General features: G+C 43.4%; 1 protein-coding gene across 1 annotated transcript; it reads right to left on the bottom strand.

Moving 5' to 3' along the window:
• Nucleotides 1-527: 527 nt before the first annotated feature.
• On the bottom strand, nucleotides 528-19,021 carry LTV1 (LTV1 ribosome biogenesis factor). The gene is made up of 12 exons (XM_037894919.2): nucleotides 18,645-19,021; nucleotides 18,593-18,614; nucleotides 16,315-16,446; nucleotides 15,291-15,482; nucleotides 11,863-11,950; nucleotides 10,567-10,711; nucleotides 9,631-9,877; nucleotides 7,850-7,977; nucleotides 4,515-4,651; nucleotides 4,157-4,209; nucleotides 3,080-3,280; nucleotides 528-1,461 (listed from the first exon to the last, which is right to left on the bottom strand). Exons 2-12 carry the CDS (start codon nucleotides 18,593-18,595, stop codon nucleotides 1,348-1,350), a joined length of 1,440 nt encoding a protein of 479 aa, XP_037750847.1. The 5' UTR covers nucleotides 18,596-18,614; nucleotides 18,645-19,021; the 3' UTR covers nucleotides 528-1,347.
• Between the last annotated feature and the right edge of the window lie 4,654 nt (nucleotides 19,022-23,675).

The following is a 23,675-nucleotide window of genomic DNA, read 5'->3' as shown; positions in this document are numbered from 1 at the left end:
CCGAAATCCTAGCAATAGGTTATGATTCTACCAGAATCTCCCACCCATAAGCAGCATACACAGAGACTTTTACATTGAGCTTGCCATGGCAAGACGGCATAAACGGATGTTCATTTTGTGGTCCTATGGAACTACAAAGATGAGGTACTTCCCTTTTCTGCTCATAAAGGGGCAACGCTTGTTCACCTTTCTGAGGTGTATAGGTCCATTGCCATCAACAGAATGACGAACATCAAAGCCAATGCAGATTCAATGCTAGAGAGTCAGAACAAAGGTGTTTACGGTGTCTGATTAGGATGAGCCACCGCCCATCTCCAAGAGGTTCCTGCCTAGGACATGGATGATTTAGACCCCATACAGCACCACAGCTTGCATTTGTAGTTTAGCTCCCTCACAGTGCACTTCTAAGGCTTCAGAGTTAAGGTCCCAGAAAGTCAGGAAATGTAACAGAATTTTTGTTGCATCACATACATGTAGCATACTCTACTCCTTTTTTTCTGATTGTGTATAGTTTTGACTTATTACTGTTTGAATATTTTATAGCAAACACTGTATGCGAGACTGTTCAATACAGCCAAGTTAATTTCATGAGGAAATTATGATGTTAATGTTGCTAACTTTGATTTTAAATGCACAACCTAAATCTTCCATTAAATATCTTTAATTATTTCACCCGCCAAATGAAATGGAAATTTATTTAAATTTAAGGGTTGTCTAAATTCACAACTGTTTTCTAAACATCTCTCTTAAAATACGATTTTCCAATACGCTTCACAGTAGTATTCAAACAGCAACAGATACTTCAGACAGGGCTTGGGAGAAAATACTGCATATTCTTGATATACAGAACCGTACTAATGCCAAAGCGTGGTTTCCAACTGAGCCTGCATGTAAATACCATTGTAAAGGGAGGGAAAGAATTATTTTATGCACATTCAGATAGGTAAATCTAATTCAGAAACAGCACTGAGATCTCTTGAATCACAATAGTAAAATTCTCAATATGTACAAAACCGGCTGCATAGAAAATATGTATTTTTCTGTAACTTAAGTACCATAAAACACTCCCAGTGCAACTCTGTTTATAAATAGCTGCCATGTTATGTCCATGACAGAAAAATACAGTAATACTACTGTACATTTTAATTTGTAACGAAAAATTGTTTCAGCTGTTTACATTTAAAAAGAGATGGTAAACTACTTGATCTGGTTATAGAAAAATTCAAATACCATGTTATGAACTTCTATCCATGATGGGACAAGGTTAAAAGAGTCAGCATCTTCCCAAGATCCTAGCACAAAGAACAACGCAAAGAACTTCCCACAATATGAAAGTCATCAGTTCCACTATGACAGCTTGAGCCCTTGAACATTCTGTCTCAGATTCAGCAGTTCTTTTTCTTGCCTTGTTTTTTCCAACTTGAAGGCTAATTTGTTGGCTTTCTTCTCCATTCTGCGTTCCTGCAAACATGAATGACTTACACATTAAAAACCTATTTTCGAGATTTGCAGAGAAGTATATAATTCACTCCCAACACCTTTACAATCTGAAAGAGATATCTGAATAACTTTCAGAAACATGCTAAATAAGGCCTGCTCTACACACAAAACTTAGGTCAACTTAGCAACATCGCTCACAGGTATGAAAAATTCAATAGTTCAGACAACCTACGCCCCAGTGCAGTCACCACTGTGTTGATGGAAGTAAGGGTCTACACTACAGCAGAATAGTTGCAGTGCTGCCACAGTACTTTTGTAGCTCCTCTGGTGTAGGGTGCCACACATATCTTACTTCTGGTGGCATTCTGCACCAAAAACTTAAAAATTCTCCAAATTTTATTTGTCAAAAGAACACAATATAATCACGCCAAGTTTCAATTATTTTGGTAATTTATTTCAAAATATCTGTCAGCAAGTATGTTTGTAACAATTCAGACACACAAAATTTCCCACAGGAGTAGAGTTAAAGAAACCCCTATGACAACCCAGTTCCTGTTTCTCTGCCCGCCCCCCTCCCCCCTGCATTCACTCAAGCCCCATCCTCCCAAGTCCAGTTGCAGGGCCCCCCAGCCCACATACTCGCACCCCGTCCCTGGCCTAGATACCCACACTCCCTTCCCCACTAGAGCGGGGGCCCCCCCTTCTCCAGACACCCTTTTCCCACCCTGCAGGGATCCACAGGGAGAAACAGCCTGATGCTCGGTCCCAGGCTTGCAGAGTTTCCTGCATGCTGCCCTCTCCTTCCCACAGGGCATGCTGGGAACTGTGGCTGCCAGGAACCATTTAGCTCCCTCTCCCTCCCCCCAGCAGTGTCTTCTGTGTGCGAGCTGTGCCCAGCTGCGGGGGCCCCTGGTGGCAGCTATCAGCACTGCAGCCCATTTCTGTGGGGAAAAGGAAATTCTGTGTGCACATTAATTTCTACAAAATTCTGCATTGCGCAGTGACGCAGAATTCCCCCAGGAGTAATATCTAAGTTTTAGAAGACACGCTGCTTCACATCCTCTTTTCCTAGGTTGAAGCAAGTTAGACTTTTATATAACAAAAGACTCCAGTTTCAGATATCTCTTCTGTTTTTCCTTTGCCAGTAGCTGGCATGATCCAACTTTTAAAGGTCAGAATAAATGAAACAGGGGTGGTGGTAGTGGCAGTACCAGAAAAGATTAAAAGTAGGAAGTGAACTTACTTTCTGTAGTAACAGCCCCAAGAGAGGGACGGGAAAAAAAAAAAAAAAAAAAAAAAAGACTAAAGACAGAGAGGGAGAAACTAAGAGCAGATAGAAGAGCGAAAACTAAGTAGAGAAAAAAGGATACTGAAAGAAATTGAGAATCTTTGCGGAATGATTGACAAGAAAACATTTTCCTACTTTTGGGGAAAAAAAAATAAATCAAACTTTCCAGTGGATGGTATTTTCCAGAAAGATACAGAAATCAACCCTTGAAGACCAGTGGATTTTTCCCCAATAATTCCCAGAAACAAAATAAATTGGTTTAAAAAAAATGTTTTTTAAAAAACAGAATAATGAGGAACAGAACACATTTTCCTGAGGGATTGTCTTAAAATATTCAAGACTAGATTTTACCTTTCGTTCTTCCTTTATAGCTTGTTTTCTAGCTTTTCGATCCTCTCTGCTCTCATTTTTGGAACGTGGTTGTGTGGATACTCTTGGCAGATCACTTTGATCAATCATTTGCATGCGTTCAGTCTGCTTAGCCGTAAGACCTCTCTGAGGCAAGATATCCAGTGGGATTCCACTCTTCTGAGAAATTTTGATTGGTTTGGACTAAAATACAGACAGACAGTGTGCCAATGAATTAGTTGTCTTTAACCCTCCACCTTCCCTCTGCTTTTCTTATAAGGTGTATGGATCACCCTTGCTTATCAGCAATAACATAGAACCACCAATAATGCTGCAAATTTTCCAATAGTGAACACACAAGCCAAATTCTGCCCTCAGACAGATGTACATGATTTCCCATCAAACTCAGCAAGAACTACAAGTACCTATCTGTGGCAGAAGTTGGCCTTAAAGGTAAAAAGTTATTTTTAACAGTACTTTCCATCCCTTCTTTTATTTAAGTTTTACTTAAAGGTAACTAGAGTAAGGAAAAAATTAGGATTGTATCCTCTTTGCTTCTTTATGAGGAGGTCTCAAAAAGAACAAGGTTTTTTTTTTTTTAAACTTTAGAAATATCAAGATGTATTTTAAATTTTGCTGGGGAACTCCTTGGAGGACAACAGAACTGTGGTGGGTGTTCTCAGTCCTCAAAGGGACAATAGAGATCCACCTCCAAAAGAACTGATGTCTCGCAAGTGCGCGCAGGTCATACTCTTGATATTTGTGATATAATCTTACTAATTCTCCAGGAAAAACAGGTTATGCAAATTTTGAATTTTCAATGTAAAAATTATTCTTCCTCTCTTACCCCCTTCCCCATCTAAAAGAAAAAAAAAAAGCCACCTGCTAAATGTTTTATAAATCATGAAGCAGCAAAATGGAACACAACATTCCTACCTCCACACCCCATTTGCAGGTCAACTCAAAGACAAATATAGCCAACAAAAAAGTAACTGTCTTTGTCTTGACTCTGCAAGCCATGCTGCTGCTTAGACTTCTGTAAGCTTCATATAATATAGAAAATAAACCTAATGATTTTACCTTTGCTGGCTCCTCAATAAGTTTTGGATGATTATACAAGTTTGAGTATGTACCTAAGGCAAGAAAGAAAATGAAGATAAGGGAGGGTTGTACACTGAAAAATACCACCTCCATTTTACATAGCAATTTTTAAAAAAGTTATACATTAAATTTGAAAGACTCGTGACAAGTAGTTATCTTTTAGTGCACTTAATACACCCTTGGCCAAATTTCTTCAATGAGAATGTATGCTGTTATGCACTCTCAAAAGCACAGAGAAATGCAGAAGCTATTTAACTAGAAACCTTGCTATAAGTAACAAGACAATATACCATCTGCTTTACTTTTTCCAGGGATGGTAAGAGCCTCACATACTTACTCAAAATGGATTCACAATCCCACTTCTCTTTGGGTTCCTCAATAACTAAAGTTATGATTTCTTCTTCTTCCTCACCCTTCTCATTAAGGGGAGAATTTAAATCCTTTCTTGGTTCAAGAGCATCGGGTTTCACACAGCTTTTAAAGAAGATAAGAAGAGAGGGTGGGAGTCAGGGAAAAGAAAAATAAGAATTTCACTATAACTTCTTAACACTGAAAAAAAGAATGAAGGGCTGACCCTTTCCCTCCACCCCTTTTATTTAAATCTGTGACTATATTAAAAAAAACCAAAAGACAGGAAAAACATTCCTACATGTGTTAAACAAAACAAAAACAAACCACTCAGTAATATGACATGGGAATTTCTTTTCCTTTCCCCTATCCCACAAATCTCCAAAATAACCAGACTATTTAAATATTTGCACTGTCAGAGGTAGATTGCTAAGAAAGCTGCCTCTACTGTCAAGAATATTTGGCGCACCTTAATGCAGGAAGGAGGAAACATCAGTGAACCAACTGGCTGGCTGGCTGGCTGACTGTCGTCCCCCCCAAATCTGAATGCAAAGGATTGGGTCATAAGTGTTCAACTAGGTATGATACACAAATCATTCCACTATGTACCTAACAGGTTCTGCTGTACCACATCAGCAGATGAAGATACTCTGCTGCAGGGTCAATTACAACAGCAACAACAGAAAGACACATGGTAGGGGAAAACCTCAGTGCAAATCAGTAACTTCCTTGCAAATCAGAAGGGCTAAGGCGGCCTCTGAACATTAGCTGTAGTTAAGTGGGATACAATTATGTCCCCTTTTCAACAAAGGCTTCAAGCACCAAAAAACCCACTCTGCATCACCACGCAATTCAACTGAAATCCACTGCTAAATAAAAATATGAATACTTTACAAACACTAAACTAATTACATTCTACAAACAAAAATATTGTCTCCAAAGTAAATTAAAACTTAGATAGATTTTATCTTAATAAGTGAGATAACATGTAACTGGAAAAGGAGTACTTGTGGCACCTTAGAGACTAACCAATTTATTTGAGCATAAGCTTTCGTGAGCTACGGCTCACTTCATCGGATGCATTCATAATCAAAAAGGCTGATAAAAGAGGTGCTGTTGTCATCATGAATAGGTCGGAATATGAACAAGAGGCTGCTCGGCAGCTCTCCAACACCACTTTCTACAAGCCATTACCCTCTGATCCCACTGAGGGTTACCAAAAGAAACTACAGCATTTGCTCAAGAAACTCCCTGAAAAAAGCACAAGAACAAATCTGCACAGACACACCCCTGGAACCCCGACCAGGGGTATTCTATCTGCTACCCAAGATCCATAAACCTGGAAATCCTGGACGCCCCATCATCTGAGGCATTGGCACCCTGACAACAGGATTGTCTGGCTATGTAGACTCCCTCCTCAGGCCCTACGCTACCAGCACTCCCAGCTATCTTCAAGACACCACTGACTTCCTGAGGAAACTACAATCCATCGGTGATCTTCCTGAAAACACCATCCTGGCCACTATGGATGTAGAAGCCCTCTACACCAACATTCCACACAAAGATGGACTACAAGCCGTCAGGAACAGTATCCCCGATAATGTCACGGCAAACTTGGTGGCTGAACTTAGTTACGGGTGAGGACAAAGTCACAATTTCACATTTGGTGACAATATATACCTTCAAATCAGCGGCACTGCTATGGATACCTGCATGGCCCCACAGTATGCCAACATTTTTATGGCTGACTTAGAACAATGCTTCCTCAGCTCTCATCCCCTAATGCCCCTACTCTACTTGCGCTACATTGATGACATCTTCATCATCTGGACCCATGGAAAAGAAACCCTTGAGGAATTCCACCATGATTTCAACAATTTCCATTCCACCATCAACCTCAGCATGGACCAGTCCACACAAGAGATCCACCTCCTGGACACTACAGTGCTAATAAGCGATGGTCACATAAACACCACCCTATACCGGAAACCTACTGACCGCTATTCCTACCTACATGCCTCCAGCTTTCACCTAGACCACACCACACGATCCATTGTCTACAGCCAAGCTCTACGATACAACCGCATTTGCTCCAACCCTAAAGACAAAGACAAACACCTACAAGATCTCTATCAAGCATTCTTACAACTACAATACCCACCTGCTGAAGTGAAGAAACAGACTGACAGAGCCAGAAGAGTTCCCAGAAGTCACCTACTACAGGACAGGCCCAACAAAGAAAATAACAGAATGCCACTAGCTGTAACCTTCAGCCCCCAACTAAAACCTCTCCAACGCATCATCAAGGATCTACAACATATCCTGAAGGACGACCCATCATTCTCACAAATCTTGGGAGACAGGCCAGTCCTTGCTTACAGACAGCCGCCCAACCTGAAGCAAATACTCACCAGCAACCACACACACCACACCACAGGACCACTAACCCAGGAACCTATCCTTGCAACAAAGCCCGTTGCCAACTGTGTCCACATATCTATTCAGGGGACACCATCGTAGGGCCTAATCACATCAGCCACACTATCAGAGGCTCGTTCACCTGCACATCTACCAGTGTGATATATGCCACCATGTGCCAGCAATGCCCCTCTGCCATGTACATTGGTCAAACTGGACAGTCTCTACATAAAAGAATAAATGGACACAAATCAGACGTCAAGAATTATAACATTCAAAAACCAGTTGGAGAACACTTCAATCTCTTTGGTCACTCGATTACAGACCTAAAAGTGGCAATTCTTCAACAAAAAAAACTTCAAAAACAGACTCCAAGGAAAGACTGCTGAATTGGAATTAGTTTGCAAACTGGATACAATTAACTTAGGCTTGAATAAAGACTGGGAGTGGATGAGTCATTACACAAAGTAAAACTATTTCCCCATGTTTATTCTCCCCCCCCAACTGTTCCTCAGACCTTCTTGTTAACTGCTGGAAATGGCTCACCTTGATTATCACTACAAAAGGTTTTCTTCCTCCTCCCCCCCGCCCTCCTGCTGGTAATAGCTCATCTTAAGTGATCACTCTCCTTACAGTGTGTATAACACCCATTTTTTCATGTTCTGTGTGTATATAAATCTCCTCACTGTATTTTCCACTGAATGCATCCGATGAAGTGAGCTGTAGCTCACGAAAGCTTAAGCTCAAATAAATTGGTTAGTCTCTAAGGTGCCACAAGTCCTCCTTTTCTTTTTGCGAATACAAACTAACACAGCTGCTACTCTGAAACATGTAACTAGAGTTAGTAACATGTAATTATAGTTAGTTCTGATTCACATAAGTCGCTCTAAAAGTGATCCTACACACTCCTTAGCTTTCTCTTTGTAGTAGTCATTCAGGACTTCTTGCAACCGAGTGCTGTCGGTGTGAATAAAGCCTTCTAATTCCACATTATCCAATGCTCCGATCTCATCGTCATCAAACTGTTCAAAGAACTAAAAAGGAAAAAACACAAAGCTAAACGAACGATGAATGTGTGTGTCTAGATTGCATTTGTGAGACAAATGCAATGTTGTTCAAAAGCTTCTCTTGACATTAAAAATTCATTTTCACACTATATGCAACAAAAAGTTCTGCAGGGCAGAGACTGTCTGTTCTGTGTTGTTACAGTGCCTAGCACAATGAGGTCCTGCTCCAGGAATAGGTCTCCTCAGCATTACGATAACAATAATGGTAATTTCCTTCTCCCCTCATAGAATTCTTTGAAACAAGTCTACAAAACAAATACAGTAGTAGTAGTAGCAGCAGCAGCAGCAGCTAAGGGTAGACCTGCAGCAGATTTTCGCCTTTACCTCCGATTGACATGAGACTACTAACAGTAAACTAATCATCTTGTAATGTTATATAGTCAAATTAATCATCATTTCTCTTTTGGGACAATTAAGTAAATTAATAGACTGCCACTGCCTAGTAGAAAAGTTAGACTTCATGCATCCACCACACCTTTCATACAATTAGATCCAAGCACTTTAAAAACATATCTTACAAATCCATCTCATAGGACTAAAATACCATCCCCACTTTACAGATGGAAGTATGTGATTTGACAAATGATATACCCTTTACTGCTTGAGATTCCACATCTCCCCATAGCAACAGAAATTATTATAATTGTTGGAGGCAGGAAAAGAGGAAATCTATAGTTAGGATTACATCCCTGCAGCCTTTTAATGTGAATGAGACAATACAACCACGCATTGGATGAGAACCATTTAAAACTCATACTCAAACTCAATTTCTTGTAATGCAAAATATCTTCAGAGAAGAACAGACATCTGCCACCACTATGAAATTAAAGGAGCAAGAGATTGCACAGGCATAATGGTCTATGCACGTGATCAGCTTAGCAGTGGTTTTCAAACTGGGGTATGCGAGAAAAATCCTGTAATGGCAGATAACACATCTAATCAGCGTTTAATCTCCTTTAAATTAAAACCACAGTTGCATTGGTGTACATGTCCTTTCTATACATGACAGAGAATCAGACATTTTCAAACTGTAGTGGGTGTTGGGTGTTCCCTGGGGTGGGGGCAGAGGAACGCTGGATTAGGGGGCTGTTTTCAAACTTTTTGTAACCCCTGTCTTGAGTTACAATTTTTGGTTGTAACCGACAGGCTGGGTGGCCCACTGAGGTGAGTCAGGGAGCAGAGGTGGTGCTCTCTCCCTGAGCCCTGCCATGCAGGGCTGGACCAAGACACATGACATAGCCACTTGCTGCCGCCGCCCCCCCCCCCCCGAACATTCCTCCGTGTCCCCCTGGACGTCCCCCATAGTTTGAAAACCTCTAGAAGCTGTTGCTAAGTGGCAGGCAGAATTGGGGGGGGGGGAGAGGGAAGAGGAGGTGTCCATGTGACCCTGCATGGCTCCCCCCCCCAAACATCACCTCTGTCTATCTCAGATGGGGATGTACAGTAGACCACCTTATTTAGAAAGGGGTACGCAGCCTAAAAGGTTTGAAAACCACTGGCTTACAGGATTTGGGGTGAGGGAGAGCAGGATGGGGCAAAAAGCACATAGAAATAGCTTTAAAAATGTCCTGTCTCTCATGTTTAGGGCTTCTTAGCATTTTTATCAGTGAGTTGCCTTACCTTCTCAAATCTCTCATCTAGCAGGGTCAACTGTTCATTCCTTCTCATTACGGATGAAGTCATGGAGTATTCTGTGAAACGGCTCTTGGTCTCCTCTTTCATGAAAAGAAACTCTTTCATCTTTCCACTAACTCCCTCATCATCTGACAAAGGACCCTCTGAATCATAATCTTCATCACTACCATTGTTGTCCTTTCCTTCATCATCCATATCCTCCCACTCATCTTCATCCTCAGTATCAGAGCCCCTGAGTATAATATATATGTAGATCAGCCACTTCAGAAATGGGTATAGCCTCTCAGTCTGCCCAGTGTTATTTTAACATTTCATAAACTTATGCCAATTAAGTTAAAAAAAAAAATTCTTCTCATGTAGATACAAGAAGTCTAAATGTTTAGTAGTAAAAGTGCTCCCAAAGTTAAAATCTATGTACCAATAAATATTTGATTAGGGTGGACAGAAAGAAATGCTTTCACACTTGGTCGTTCCCTTGGTGTTCCAAATGCAGCATTTCTGGTTAGTTATATATCAGGAAACGGGACCAGGAGAGAGAAAGCAAAGGAACACTGGAATATGGAATATTAATACAAGTAAAACTATGCATGTCCTTATGAAAGAAGTGGTACCAGTAGCTAATACCTCACTTCATATTATTTCTAGCATCATGGATAGCAAGATGTTTTCCACGGTCTTATAAACACACTACAATGACCACCTGTAATATTACTGCCTATAATACTGGAAGTGTTTTGAGATTGCGTTAGGTTTGGAAACAGTTTAGATCTCACAATCCTGTTCACAAATATATGGAATTTACTTAGTAAATTTAGTGCTGTTGTTTCAAACAGATTAAAAAACCAAAAAAACAAACAAACTAGGGACAACACTGCATTATTTGTTATGACATTAAAAAGAGTTCTGCAAAGCTCCATATACCGATTATCCTCTCCTTTCCAGTCCTCTTTCCCTAGCTCATTGGCCTTTAGGACAAAGTCATCTTCGAGAAGATTATCTGGATTATTGAAGTCAAAGTCGTCATCAAGAGCTGCAACAATATCAGGGTCAAAATCCAAACGGGGTCCTACAATGGAAAAGAATGCTTTAAAATAGGCATCACATCCACAAGCCACTACCCTGAAACAAGGGTTCCCAACTATAAATGCTAATTTGTACTAAATGGAGCTATTTGCTGAGCTCAGATAATAACCCCTTTTTGGGGAAGAATTTTTAAGAATTCATTAGAAGCACAGCGCAAAGTTGCTGAGTTGAATCTGACAGCGTACAATGTTTCAATTAAAAACAACTCTGCTCATTAGAAGTCAGACAAATGTGTGGTCCAATAGTCTGAACACATGATAACATGTGACTTTTCTTACCAATTATACATGATTTATTCTGATTTGGATGACTGCTTCTCCTATGTTTGGAGTACATACATCCTCCATTGCAGACAATATTAAAAAAAAAACCAACAACAACTAACTTTCTAAATTACACACACACACGACATAAAACTAATCCTCTACTTCAGTTTGTGGCACAGTTGTCATTAAAACTCCCATTCGTAAACCCCAAGCAGAGAACGTGTGATAGATGCTATAGCAGAATGGCACACACAGGTATATTATGCAAGCACAAGCATACTGTGCATCTTTGTAACACTGAAGACTTAAATCATGCTACAGTTTAAACACTGGGATGCTGAATGGAATTTACTTTCCTTTAAAGGAAGACAAACTTGGAGACTGAAGCCCCAGTTCTACACTGGGATGCATGTAGATGAACTTCTGCATCAGTGGGACTCTACAGGTGCACAAAGATATACATGCACATATCCTAATAAAGGAATGGGGCATTAAAAAACTGACAAAATCCCTAAAAAAAAAAAAAAAAGCCCTCAGAAGGATTTTCCCTCTCTTCTTCCTTTCCCAACTAGGGTTTCCTGCACAGTATAAAAAGGCCAAGGATTAGAACCAGTTATTATATAATGCCAAAGAAAGGCACCAACTCAATTACTGAGGAAAATAAATCTCGATTCACTTTTTAGTTCTCCTCAATTTGGAGACATTCTTCTCTCTGCTATTGAGAAGTACCTGAAGCAAGACAAGAATATCAAATATGCAAGGTTCATATTAATCAACAGATGAACAACCTTAATGTTTAACAAAAATAATTTCGCCAAGAGGACCATTAGCTTCACAAAAGAAGAACAGGTAAAGAGTTGTATGGTACCTGAAACAGGAGCGGCTTTATTTAACAGTCCCACATCCTCTTCAAACTCTGAGGCAAACACTGAGGAAGGCAACTTAATAGCGGGAGCCTTTAAACAAAAAAGGAAACAAAAGAGTTATTTAAAATAGTCTTAAAGATGCAAGAGTGATCATATGTTTTGAGTACTCTGACAAAGAGACAAACCTTTGAAAATTACTGCTTACTTACCTGGAGAAAACAGGATTTTAACTATGTCTGAAGTTTCTTAGTGGACTTGAGAAGAACTCTGTATAGCTCAAAAGCTTGTCTTTTTCACCTACAGAAGTTGGTCCTATAAAATATATTACCTCATTCACCTTGTTTCTTTACTGGACTAAGTAATGGAAGTTAACCAATGAAGAATTTTTGCCCTTAGTACGTATATTCCCTGAGTACAAAGATTGTTTGAAAGCTTTCAAGATGTGACTGAGGAAATGGTTGTGCAGGAAATAACCAGAAGCAACTTTCTACTTCCTTAATAGCATGAGCATTACTAAAGACCATTTTTAAGATTTCCCTTCTAAAGCCCTTTCTATGTGGAAGACTTTAAACTTAAAAACAGTGCTTCCAAAGTAATTCATTTTATGGAACTTTTTATAATGTGGTCAAAATATACTTATATAAATATGCCAGTTTTCATCAATACTGAAAAACTCTGTAGAGCCACACTTCCCCAGGCCCTTAAAATAAGCTATTGTTGATTCAGTTTGTACACTGTTCTTGCATACTTCACTATGTGTCAGGGGTTACCTAATAGCTTTCCAAACCAGTAATATACAGTGTTCTGGCACACTACTGAATGTCAAGATTTCACTGTACTCAACATTGGAAGTATTCACCTGTATTTTCCCCAGATTCTGTTTCATTACTTTTTTACCAATATTTGATATAGTAATAAACTAGAAACTACTTATTTAAGATTTCTTCACAATCCATTACTACAGCATCTGAGTGTTTTATAATAATTGTAAACAAATGCAAAAGTAGTGTATGAAAAAAAAGTGTGAGTTGCTCACAACTATTATGGGATCCTGTCCCTTTTGGGTCACACAAGAACCCTCACTGTCATGATGAAAATCATATAAGTGTATGGCTGTATTTCAAGGAATCCCTGTTGAGGTTACAGGGACAAACCATCCCGATGTGTCGAAAGAATAGTAAATATGGCAGGCGACCAGCTTGGCTTAAAGGTGAAATCCTAGCGGATCTTAAACATAAAAAAGAAGCTTACAAGAAGTGGAAGGTTGGACATGTGACCAGGGAAGAGTATAAAAATATTGCTCGGGCATGTAGGAATGAAATCAGGAGGGCCAAATCGCACCTGGAGCTGCAGCTAGCAAGAGATGTCAAGAGTAACAAGAAGGGTTTCTTCAGGTATGTTGGCAACAAGAAGAAAGCCAAAGAAAGTGTGGGCCCCTTACTGAATGAGGGAGGCAACCTAGTGACAGAGGATGTGGAAAAAGCTAATGTACTCAATGCTTTTTTTGCCTCTGTCTTCACTAACAAGGTCAGCTCCCAGACTGCTGCGCTGGGCATCACAGCATGGGGAGTAGATCGCCAACCCTCTGTGGAGAAAGAGGTGGTTAGGGACTATTTAGAAAAGCTGGACGTGCACAAGTCCATGGGGCCGGACGAGTTGCATCCGAGAGTGCTAAAGGAATTGGCGGCTGTGATTGCAGAGCCATTGGCCATTATCTTTGAAAACTTGTGGCGAACGGGGGAAGTCCCGGATGACTGGAAAAAGGCTAATGTAGTGCCAATCTTTAAAAAAGGGAAGAAGGAGGATCCTGGGAACTACAGGCCAGTCAGCCTCACCTCAGTCCCCGGAAAAATCATGGAGCAGGTCCTCAAAGAATCAATCCTGAAGCACTTACATGAGAGGAAAGTGATCAGGAACAGTCAGCATGGATTCACCAAGGGAAGGTCATGCCTGACTAATCTAATCGCCTTCTATGATGAGATTACTGGTTCTATGGATGAAGGGAAAGCAGTGGATGTATTGTTTCTTGACTTTAGCAAAGCTTTTGACACGGTCTCCCACAGTATTCTTGTCAGCAAGTTAAAGAAGTATGGGCTGGATGAATGCACTATAAGGTGGGTAGAAAGTTGGCTAGATTGTCGGGCTCAACGGGTAGTGATCAATGGCTCCATGTCTAGTTGGCAGCCGGTGTCAAGTGGAGTGCCCCAGGGGTCGGTCCTGGGGCCGGTTTTGTTCAATATCTTCATAAGTGATCTGGAGAATGGTGTGGATTGCACTCTCAGCAAATTTGCGGATGATACTAAACTAGGAAGAGTGGTAGATACGCTGGAGGGCAGGGATAGGATACAGAGGGACCTAGACAAATTGGAGGATTGGGCCAAAAGAAATCTGATGAGGTTCAATAAGGATAAGTGCAGAGTCCTGCACTTAGGATGGAAGAATCCAATGCACCGCTACAGACTAGGGACCGAATGGCTAGGCAGCAGTTCTGCGGAAAAGGACCTAGAGGTGACAGTGGACGAGAAGCTGGATATGAGTCAGCTGTGTGCCCTTGTTGCCAAGAAGGCCAATGGCATTTTGGGATGTATAAGTAGGGGCATAGCGAGCAGATCGAGGGACGTGATCGTCCCCCTCTATTCGGCATTGGTGAGGCCTCATCTGGAGTACTGTGTCCAGTTTTGGGCCCCACACTACAAGAAGGATGTGGATAAATTGGGAGAGAGTCCAGCGAAGGACAACAAAAATGATTAGGGGTCTGGAACACATGACTTATGAGGAGAGGCTGAGGGAACTGGGATTGTTTAGTCTGCAGAAGAGAAGAATGAGGGGGGATTTGATAGCTGCTTTCAACTACCTGAGAGGTGGTTCCAGAGAGGATGGTTCTAGACTATTCTCAGTGGTAGAAGAGGACAGGACAAGGAGTAATGGTCTCAAATTGCAGTGGGGGAGGTTTAGGTTGGATATTAGGAAAAACTTTTTCACTAGGAGGGTGGTGAAACACTGGAATGCGTTACCTAGGGAGGTGGTAGAATCTCCTTCCTTAGAAGTTTTTAAGGTCAGGCTTGACAAAGCCCTGGCTGGGATGATTTAATTGGGGATTGGTCCTGCTTTGAGCAAGGGGTTGGACTAGATGACCTCCTGAGGTCCCTTCCAACCCTGATATTCTATGATTCTATGAAGTGCTTTGCAGCTTCTAAATAACGAATGGATCATTAATTGCCATTATAATACTTTGGCATACCAAATTTCCTATTTGATCATAGGCAAAAGTGCCTGGGAAAAACAGAATCCTTCATAAGTAACTTATAACCACATGAACACTTGTTGAACAAGGTTATTAAATTTAAACATGTAGCTGGATTTGCAGGATGTTAAACTCAGCAAGATACAACACAAGAATGGTCAACAGTGCACCAAATATCATACTTACTGGAATTTGTTGATTTTCTTCCTCTCTCTCTCCTTCCCCTCTCACTATAATCCTGTTCTGTTGACCAGACACATCAGACAGGACTAGCTCTGAGGGACCAGAGGCTTCTTTTAGATGCTGCAAGTAGTCATAGTCATCATCAAAAAACACCCCATATTTCCTCTGCTCTTCTCTCTTCTGTTCCTCATCTCCCTTGAAATTGTAAACAAGATTAGGATTAATAAATTAGGTCAGATTCAAATTCATTAGCAATAATATGGATCTCAAATACATAACCTGGGAATCCTCACCTTGAAAAACAAGGATATCTTACAGAAAAAAAACCCCACCCAAACAGATAAAAAACAGAAATGAAACAACCTTAGTCTAAAGGGCTGAGGAGGAAACCTTTTTATAAAAACACATAAGAGAAGATCAGTTTTGTAGTACAACTAAACTTTTGTTTTAAAAACAATCCAACACACACTTAACAAGGTGTTCAGCCCATGAGTGCCCATAAGCAAAATATTTACTTACAAAACTTTTACAAATCTCTGTGTGTACAGAAGCTATACAAAGACACATTCAGTGCATAGAGATTTGTTATGACTGTTCACTACACAGAGGCAGCATGGTTTAATTTTGAGGCTGGGAGCCTCGAGCTCCTAAATTCCAGGATTTATCAATGGTACACTGTCCCTGGACCTCCCTGGTGGGTTCTGCACACACCGCCTCCCTTGCGTCCACCATAACTACCTCTGGCTAGGTAAAATTCTCTCACTACGAAGTGTTTAGTAAAATGCTGAGGACTTTCCTGTACAGGAGTGTAAAAAATTATAAAGATTTGAGTGTGTTCTCAACAACACAAACATCCAGCCTCTTACACTGTGGTAAATTTCAGTCCAATCTTCTAACTAAAACCTATTTCCAAAACATCCCCCTTTTTCTCAAGTTATGACTCTGAATAGTAAAATCTTATAATCATTTTACTCTCCTGCAATATTAATTTCTAATCCAAGCTTCCGTGATAGAAGTGAGCATTTACCTTCTGCGAAGGCAACAGAACTCTCTGAGGTGCAGTATCATCAGCTGCCAAAGGGTCCCTCTGACTTCTGTGTACCAGGTGAAATGTTACAGCTTTCTTTTTCTCTATAAAGGGTTTCTTCCTTCTGTGAGGCTGCAAAATGAAAGTTATGTTCTGGTTATAAAAAAATATATTAAAAACTTTTCTAAGGAACCCCTTTCCTCCCCAGAACATACACACATTCTTTGCTATAAAATTTCAGAAAATGTTACATACTCTTGAACAGCTGGGCTTAAAAAGCAAACCAAAATTAAATGTGTTCTTGCCACATGCACTGCATCATCAAAAAGAAGCACACTTCACAGGTTCTAAGTGTCAACTGCAGATAGGTATTTGTGTACTGTAGAATTATACATTAAACATGAATTACAGACTGATTACAGCATATGATTTTCAGCTGTGCTCTCATAGGTGTTCTTAAGTAACTGAACTCTGAACATCCGGGCATGTCTGACAGAAAGTTCAAGCTGGGAAACAGGGAAATGGACAGCTGGAAATTCCTCAGGACAGGCAAATGTAGCTTCCCATATATCGTTAGACAACAGTCCATTAAATATATATATATATATATATATTTATTTCTAGCCCAGTTATTCATAATGAAATTGTCAACTGAATCACTACCACATACAATAAACCATCCCAGCCTCTCAGCATCCTGAATTCCTCAGCAATCTGAAGCACTATCTTGTTGGAAATATATTCTACAGCTCTCTATACAACTGTGAAAAAAATATATATAACATTTTTCCAATCAGCTCTACTATTGAGAACTCAGATGTTAAAAAAAAATAAGAACATTTTCATTGTGTAAGTTACAGTATAAGCTTAACCTTCCCCACCTTGCTTTTTAATTTTAAAATGTAAATCAAATAATGTAACATGTTATGCAGCATTTGGAATACATTGGTGTAAGAAGGTATCAGCTGCCAGGATATGCTTTTAATATTGTTTGCATTTTGGAATCTTAGGTCTGGAATTATCAGAAAATGAGATGCAAGACTGAGTATGCAGACATATATGTCACTACTGCTAATTGTGAATTTCCAGGAGAATGGTGGTACAAATGCAACGTTTAACATCCAGGTCCCCATTCCTGCAGCCCAATAGCTTGTGAGTTAAACTATTAAGTGTGCCTCTAAAGCCCATTCTGTGGAAAAGGCAGAATTCCACTTATAATTATGGTCTGTATAGGGCCAGGAAATAGATTCAGATCTGTATGTCATCCTTATATACATTCCTCTAATGTCAGTGGGAGGTTTCCACAGAGATAGAGGGTAGAGTATTGTGTGTATGTAATAAACATACCTTTTAGTTAATATCTATTCAGTATTTTATCACACTGGAAAGTTATGCTTCCTTTTAGGGCTACCACTACTTCTACCCTTGGTTTCTCTTCATTACCAGTCTTTCCTCTTCTTTGGGTCTCTCCACCTCCCTTCTCTCTGTGACTTATCACTGTTGCCAACCCTCCTGACTTTAGCACAAGGCTTGAGATACTGGTGTTTTTCTTAAAGACAGGCACTCTCCAGCAGCCAAAGGATTATCTGAGAATCTCAGCGGTCATTAGAAAATCCTCTGAATGTCTAGTTTTCGTGGATGTAGAAAAACAACTGAACTTCTGAAGCAAATATAAGCCAGATGCTCAGAAACAAGAATGTAATTAAAAGATCCCCAAACGATTTTTTTAAAAAAAAAGTCTGATGATTTTTAGGCCTGCTTGATGATTTTTGAATACTTGGGGATAACTATACTTGATTGTACATATACCCCTTCCTCCACCTTGTGTCTGTCTTGGCTACTTGGACTGTGAGCACTTAGGGGCAAGGCGTGGCTGCTACTCTGTGTCTGTACAGCATCTAGCACAATGCAGGCTCGGTGGTGATGGGTCTTAGGCATGACCTGACAGACAACAACTAATCTAAGACACTGGTCTTCCTCAGCAGTTCCTTCTAATCCCCAGCAGAGGCCAACCCCCACCCCAGCATTATGCCGTTAAGTGGCCACAACCACCATTAGGCTCCAGAGTTAACGCCGGCTCACACCAGGCGCGGGGCGCTCCGCCCTCCCTGCGGACTCGGCGGCCATGACGCGTGGTCCCCTGGGGAAGGTTTTTTCCTCACAGCGCCCTGGGGCAAAGTGCGGACGGGGGAGGGGAGCGAGTGATACAGCGCGCGCCCCTTCCCCGCGAGGTAGGTTTCATACTCTTTCCCCTCCCCCCTCCGTGGCCGTTACTCACCATGGCTCGGAAGCGGGTGCTGCGGCGCGCGCGCGCGCTCTGCACAGTGCTGGGGGGCCACGCTACAGGAGACCCCGAGTCCGGCTCACTCCCACGTGGGCCGGCTTAGCCCGGAACTGTGCTTTACGGCAGCTCCGGAACCGCCGCCATCTTGGGATAAACCAGCTACTGTCCATTGGCGAGGGATGGGGTGGGGGAGGCGGATAGACAACTCCAAACCGACATAATGGCAGTAAATGAGCCTTCTACCGCAGAGTCAAAAACTCTCAGGGGCGACGGAAGCCCTCTCGCGGAAGGCAGGGTTATAGAGCCGCAGGCGCTAACACAGCCCCCAACGTTGCATGAATGGTTTTGCCCGCCGGGGTGTCGCAGTGGCGGGCAAAACCATTCACGGCCGCCACTGGAGGTGGAAGGATTGGAGGCGCCCACAGAGGACAGCGGGCATGCGCACTGAGGGAGGGACACAACCAGCTGGGTGAAGGGAGGGAGATGTACGTGGGACTGGGGGGCGGGGCACATTCCTCAGGGAGGCGCGATCACCTGCCCCCGCCCCACCCGCCGGCGTTTCTCAGACACATGCGGACGCCGAGGAACGGTTCTGAGCGCGGCTTTCCCCCCTGCAGCGCATGTGCAGAGTGGGCGCCTCAGCGGTGCGACGTACCCGCCAGCCCAGCGCGCCGAGCGCGGCCCCTCTGGCTGCCTCGACCCGGCGGGGCCAGGCGCCGCGCGCAGCGCCGGCCGGGGTGGGCTGAAGCTGTGATGTTGGGGGTCGGCGTGACGCGTCCCGTTTTCTCACCTCCCCCAGCAACACACGCCGGGGGGGGCATCAGTGTGTGTAACCCCGCCCCGCCGACTACGTCACCACACAACACGGGCAGCCCCCTCACGTGCCGATGCTGTTTTCCTCCCGCTCTCAGGGACGGTGCCCCGCAGGGGGCCGCCCCCGCCCTGACTCCCTAGCTCGTGGGGGGCCTCCAGCCACGAGGTGGGCAAGGGGGGGGGGAAAGGATCTGGCCAGAGTTTGGCTCTAGGGGTAGGGAGAGTGGGGCCAATACTCACCGCCACCAGCAGCAGGCGGGAGCAGGCTCGGGTAGCGCTGACGCAGGCTGCTCCCCAGCTTAAAGGGGAGCTCCAAAAAAGTCGTGCCTCTGAAGCACAGTCAGTCGGGTGGCCGTATTTTCCCAAAGGGAAAATGGGATACCCCCAGGCCAGCTCGAGTCGAGCCGCTTGACATGGGTCCGACCCGAGCCCTCCCTGCTTTCTGCCTTTGCAGGGCTAGCCTGGACGATCGAGATACAAGAGGAGCACTTAAAGACGATAAAGTCATCACAGAGAAACTAAATGAATTCTTTGCTTCAGTCTTGACAGCTGAGGATGTTAGGGAGATTCCCAAACTTGATCCATCTTTTGAAGGTGGCAAATCTGAGGAATTGTCACAGATTGAAGTGTCACTCGAGGAGGTTTTTGGAGTTAATTGAGAAATTTAACAGTAACAAGTCGCCAGGACCAGAAGGCATTCACCCAAGAGTTCTGAAAGAACTCAAATGTGAAATTGTGGAACTATTAACTATGGTTTGTAACCTGTCCTTTAAATCAGCTACTGTACTCAATGACTGGAAGATAGCTAATGTAACACCAATATTTAACATGGGCTCTAGAGGTGATCCTGGCAATTACAGATCGGTAAGTCTAACGTCAGTAGGAGCAAATTAGTTGAAACAATAGTAAAGAATAAAATTGTCAGACACATGGAAGAACAAATTGTTGGACAAAAGTCAACATGGTTTCTGTAAAGGGAGATCATGTCTTACTAATCTATTAGAGTTCTTTGAGGGGGTCAACAAACGTGGACAAGGGGGATCCAGTGGACATAGTGTACTTAGATTTACAGAAAGCCTTTGACAAGGTCCCTCACCAAAGGCTCTTACGTAAGTTGTCATGGGATAAGAGGGAAGATCCTTTCATGAATTGAGAACTGATTCAAAGGTAGGGAATGAAGGGTAGGAATAGATGGTAAATTTTCAGAATGGAGAGGGGTAACTAGTGGTGTTCCCCAAGGGTCAGTCCTAGGACCAATCCTATTCAACTTATTCATAAATGATCTGGAGAAAGGGGTAAACAATGAGGTGACAAAGTTTGCAGACGATACTAAACTGCTCAAGATATTTAAGACCAAAACAAACTGTGAAGAACTTCAAAAAGGTCTCACAAAACTAAGTGATTGGGCAACAAAATGGCAAATGAAATTTAATGGGGATAAATGTAAAGTAATGCACATTGGAAAAAATTAGCCCCCATCATATTGTATGTACAGTTGGGGTTATGTAGCTATAACTAATCAGGAGAAAGATCTTGGAGTCATCGTGGATAGTTCTCTGAAGACATCCACGCGGTGTGCAGCAGCAGTAAAAAAAGCAAACAGTATGTTAAGAATCATTAAAAAAGGGATAGAGAATAAGACGGAGAATATCTCATTGCACTTATATAAATCCATGGTACGCCCACATCTTGAATACTGTGTACACCCTCATCTCAAAAAAGATATATTGGTATTAGAAAAGATTCAGAAAAGGACAAATAAAATGATTAGGAGTTTGGAACAGGTCTCATATGAGGAGAGATTAAAGAGGCTAGAACTTTTCAGCTTGGAAAAGAGGAGACTAAGCGGGGATATGATAGAGGTATATAAAATCATGAGTGGTGTGGAGAAAGTGAATAAGGAAAAGTTATTTACTTGTTCCCATAATATAAGAACTAGGGGCCACCAAATGAAATTAATGGGCAGCAGGTTTAAAACAAATAAAAGGAAATTCTTCACTCAGCTCACAGTCAACCTGTGGAACTCCTTGCCTGAGGAGGTTGTGAAGGCTAGGACTATAACAGGGTTTAAGAGAGAACTGGATAAATTCATGAAGGTTAAGTCCATTAATGGCTATTAGCAAGGATGGGTAAGGAATGGTGTCCCTAGCCTCTGTTTGTCAGAAGGTGGAGATGGATGGCAGGAGAGAAATCACTTGATCATGACCGGTTAGGTTCACTCCCTCTGGGGCACCTGGCATTGGCCACTGTTGGTAGACAGGATACTGGGCTGGATGGACCTTTGGTCTGACTCATTATGGCTGTTCTTATGATATCTCCTCCCGCTTGGCCCTGCCCCCTGGTTGCCTGCACACTACCCCCATTGCTACACACCTCTGAGGCCACCCCCCCATTGCTACACCGGTTGCTACACACGGTCCTGAAACAGCCTAAGTAAATGGGGAAGTTAGCAGTCTCCGGCCCCAACCCATTGATAGGGTAGGGATGCAAATAGTTCAGGGGCCAAGGACCTCAGCCAGGGTAGGGCACCCCACAGTCAAAGGCTTTAACCCTTAGGCCGGGTAGCTGCGAGTGGTTCAGGGGGCCCAGGCCCTCAGCCAAGGCAGGGACCCCAGCAAGCAATGTAGGGCTCTGGCAGGGGGTTGAGCACCCATGGAGTGCAGGCCTCCTGACCTAAGGACGGGGACTTCTGCCACCCCAGGGGTGGGATGGCAGGGGGAACATGGGCCTACCCAAGTCCACTGTGTCCTGGCCCAGAGCCCAAACAGCAGCAGAGTGGTCTGCCACTGGGTCAGTGGGGAATCTCTGGCAGCACCACAGCCAGATGGTAGTGTGGTTCCCCTAGGCTGCTTCCTGTACTCCCCCTTGGGTATACCTGTGTCCAAGGGTCGTCCTCCAAGTCTCCTGGGTGCACTGCGAGCAGCAGTCCTAGTAACTCCTCAGTGTCAGGTAGTCCTGGGCGGTCTCATCAGGACAGCTGATAGCTTCCGTGGGTTCCAGCTGCAGCAGCGGCTAGAAGCGTCTGCCTCCCTCGGTGGCTTCTGCTCAACTGAGCTGCAGGGCCTGCCTCTTGTACTTCCCATTCCTGTCCCGCGCTTCCAGCGTGGCGGCCTAGGCCTTCTTGGTTCCGCCCACCAGGGGGCATCTGGCTCTCCCTCGCAATCAGTCTCTGAGGGACACCACGCCCCTTTGACACCTTTAACATGTCTCCAGGGCTGGTCAGGTTCCCTTCCCCCAGCCGCAACAAGGCATCCGTGTTGGCATGCTTCTTACTGGCTCGACGTTATACAGTAAAGGTGAATGGCTGCAAGGCCAGATACCGTCGCTGTAATCGGGCATTGGTGTCCTTCATTTTTTGGAGCCATCTCGGGGCAGGGGGGAGGGCGTGGTCAGTTACCACTACAAAGGGGGTCCCAAGGAGGTAATATCAGAGGGCCCCTGCTGCCCATTTGACAGCTAGGGCCTCTTTTTGATCACCGAATAGTTTCGTTCTCATGGGTATAGCTTCCAGCTAATAAAGAGGACTGAGTGTTCCTCCCCAACTATGTCCTGGGAGAGGATAGCTCCCAGTCCCACTGCCGAGGCATCGGTTTGGACAATGAAACTGCATCTAAAGTTTGGGTATATAACATGGTTCTTGGCACAGGTGGTCCTTCAATGCCCGGAATGCTTTCTCACAGTCAGGACCACCCGGATGCGCTGCGGTTGGTCTTTGGCAAGCAGATTAGTTGAGGGGGCAGCAATTGTGGCAAAGTCAGGTACGAAGCGCCAGTAATATCCCACCAACCCCAGAAACTGTTTTTTAGTGGTTGGGGTTAGGTGGTCTTGGAGAGCCTGCATCTTCCCAAGTAGGGGGCATAACATACCTTGCCCCAAGGTGCAACCGAGGTAGGTTGTCTCTTTCCACTTGATCCAGCACATCTTGGGGGTTGCGGTGAGACCTGCCCCCTTTAGGGGCCTCAGGATAGCTGCCACCTGGTTCAAGTGGTCCTTCCAGCTGCAGCAGGGGGTTGAACACCTGGCAAATAGTCTAGGGCGCTGGCAGAGGGTTGAGCACCCATGGAGCACAGGCCTCCTGACCTAAGAAAGTGGAGTGCTGCCTCCCCCAGCCAGACGGTAGTCTGGTTCCCCTGGGCTGCTTCCTATACTCCCCCTCGGGTGTACCTGTGCCCAGGGATTGTCCTCCATCTCCCCTGGGTACACTGTAAGTTCCTGGTACCTTGGCGGTCTCTTCAGGACAGCCAAAGTCTTCCATGGGTTCCAG

The sequence above is a fragment of the Chelonia mydas genome, chromosome 3 (assembly GCF_015237465.2).
Source record: "Chelonia mydas isolate rCheMyd1 chromosome 3, rCheMyd1.pri.v2, whole genome shotgun sequence".
NCBI classification, from domain to species: Eukaryota; Metazoa; Chordata; order Testudines; family Cheloniidae; genus Chelonia; species Chelonia mydas.
Note: the sequence above shows the minus strand (reverse complement) of the source record. Positions and strands in the feature narration are given on the sequence as shown.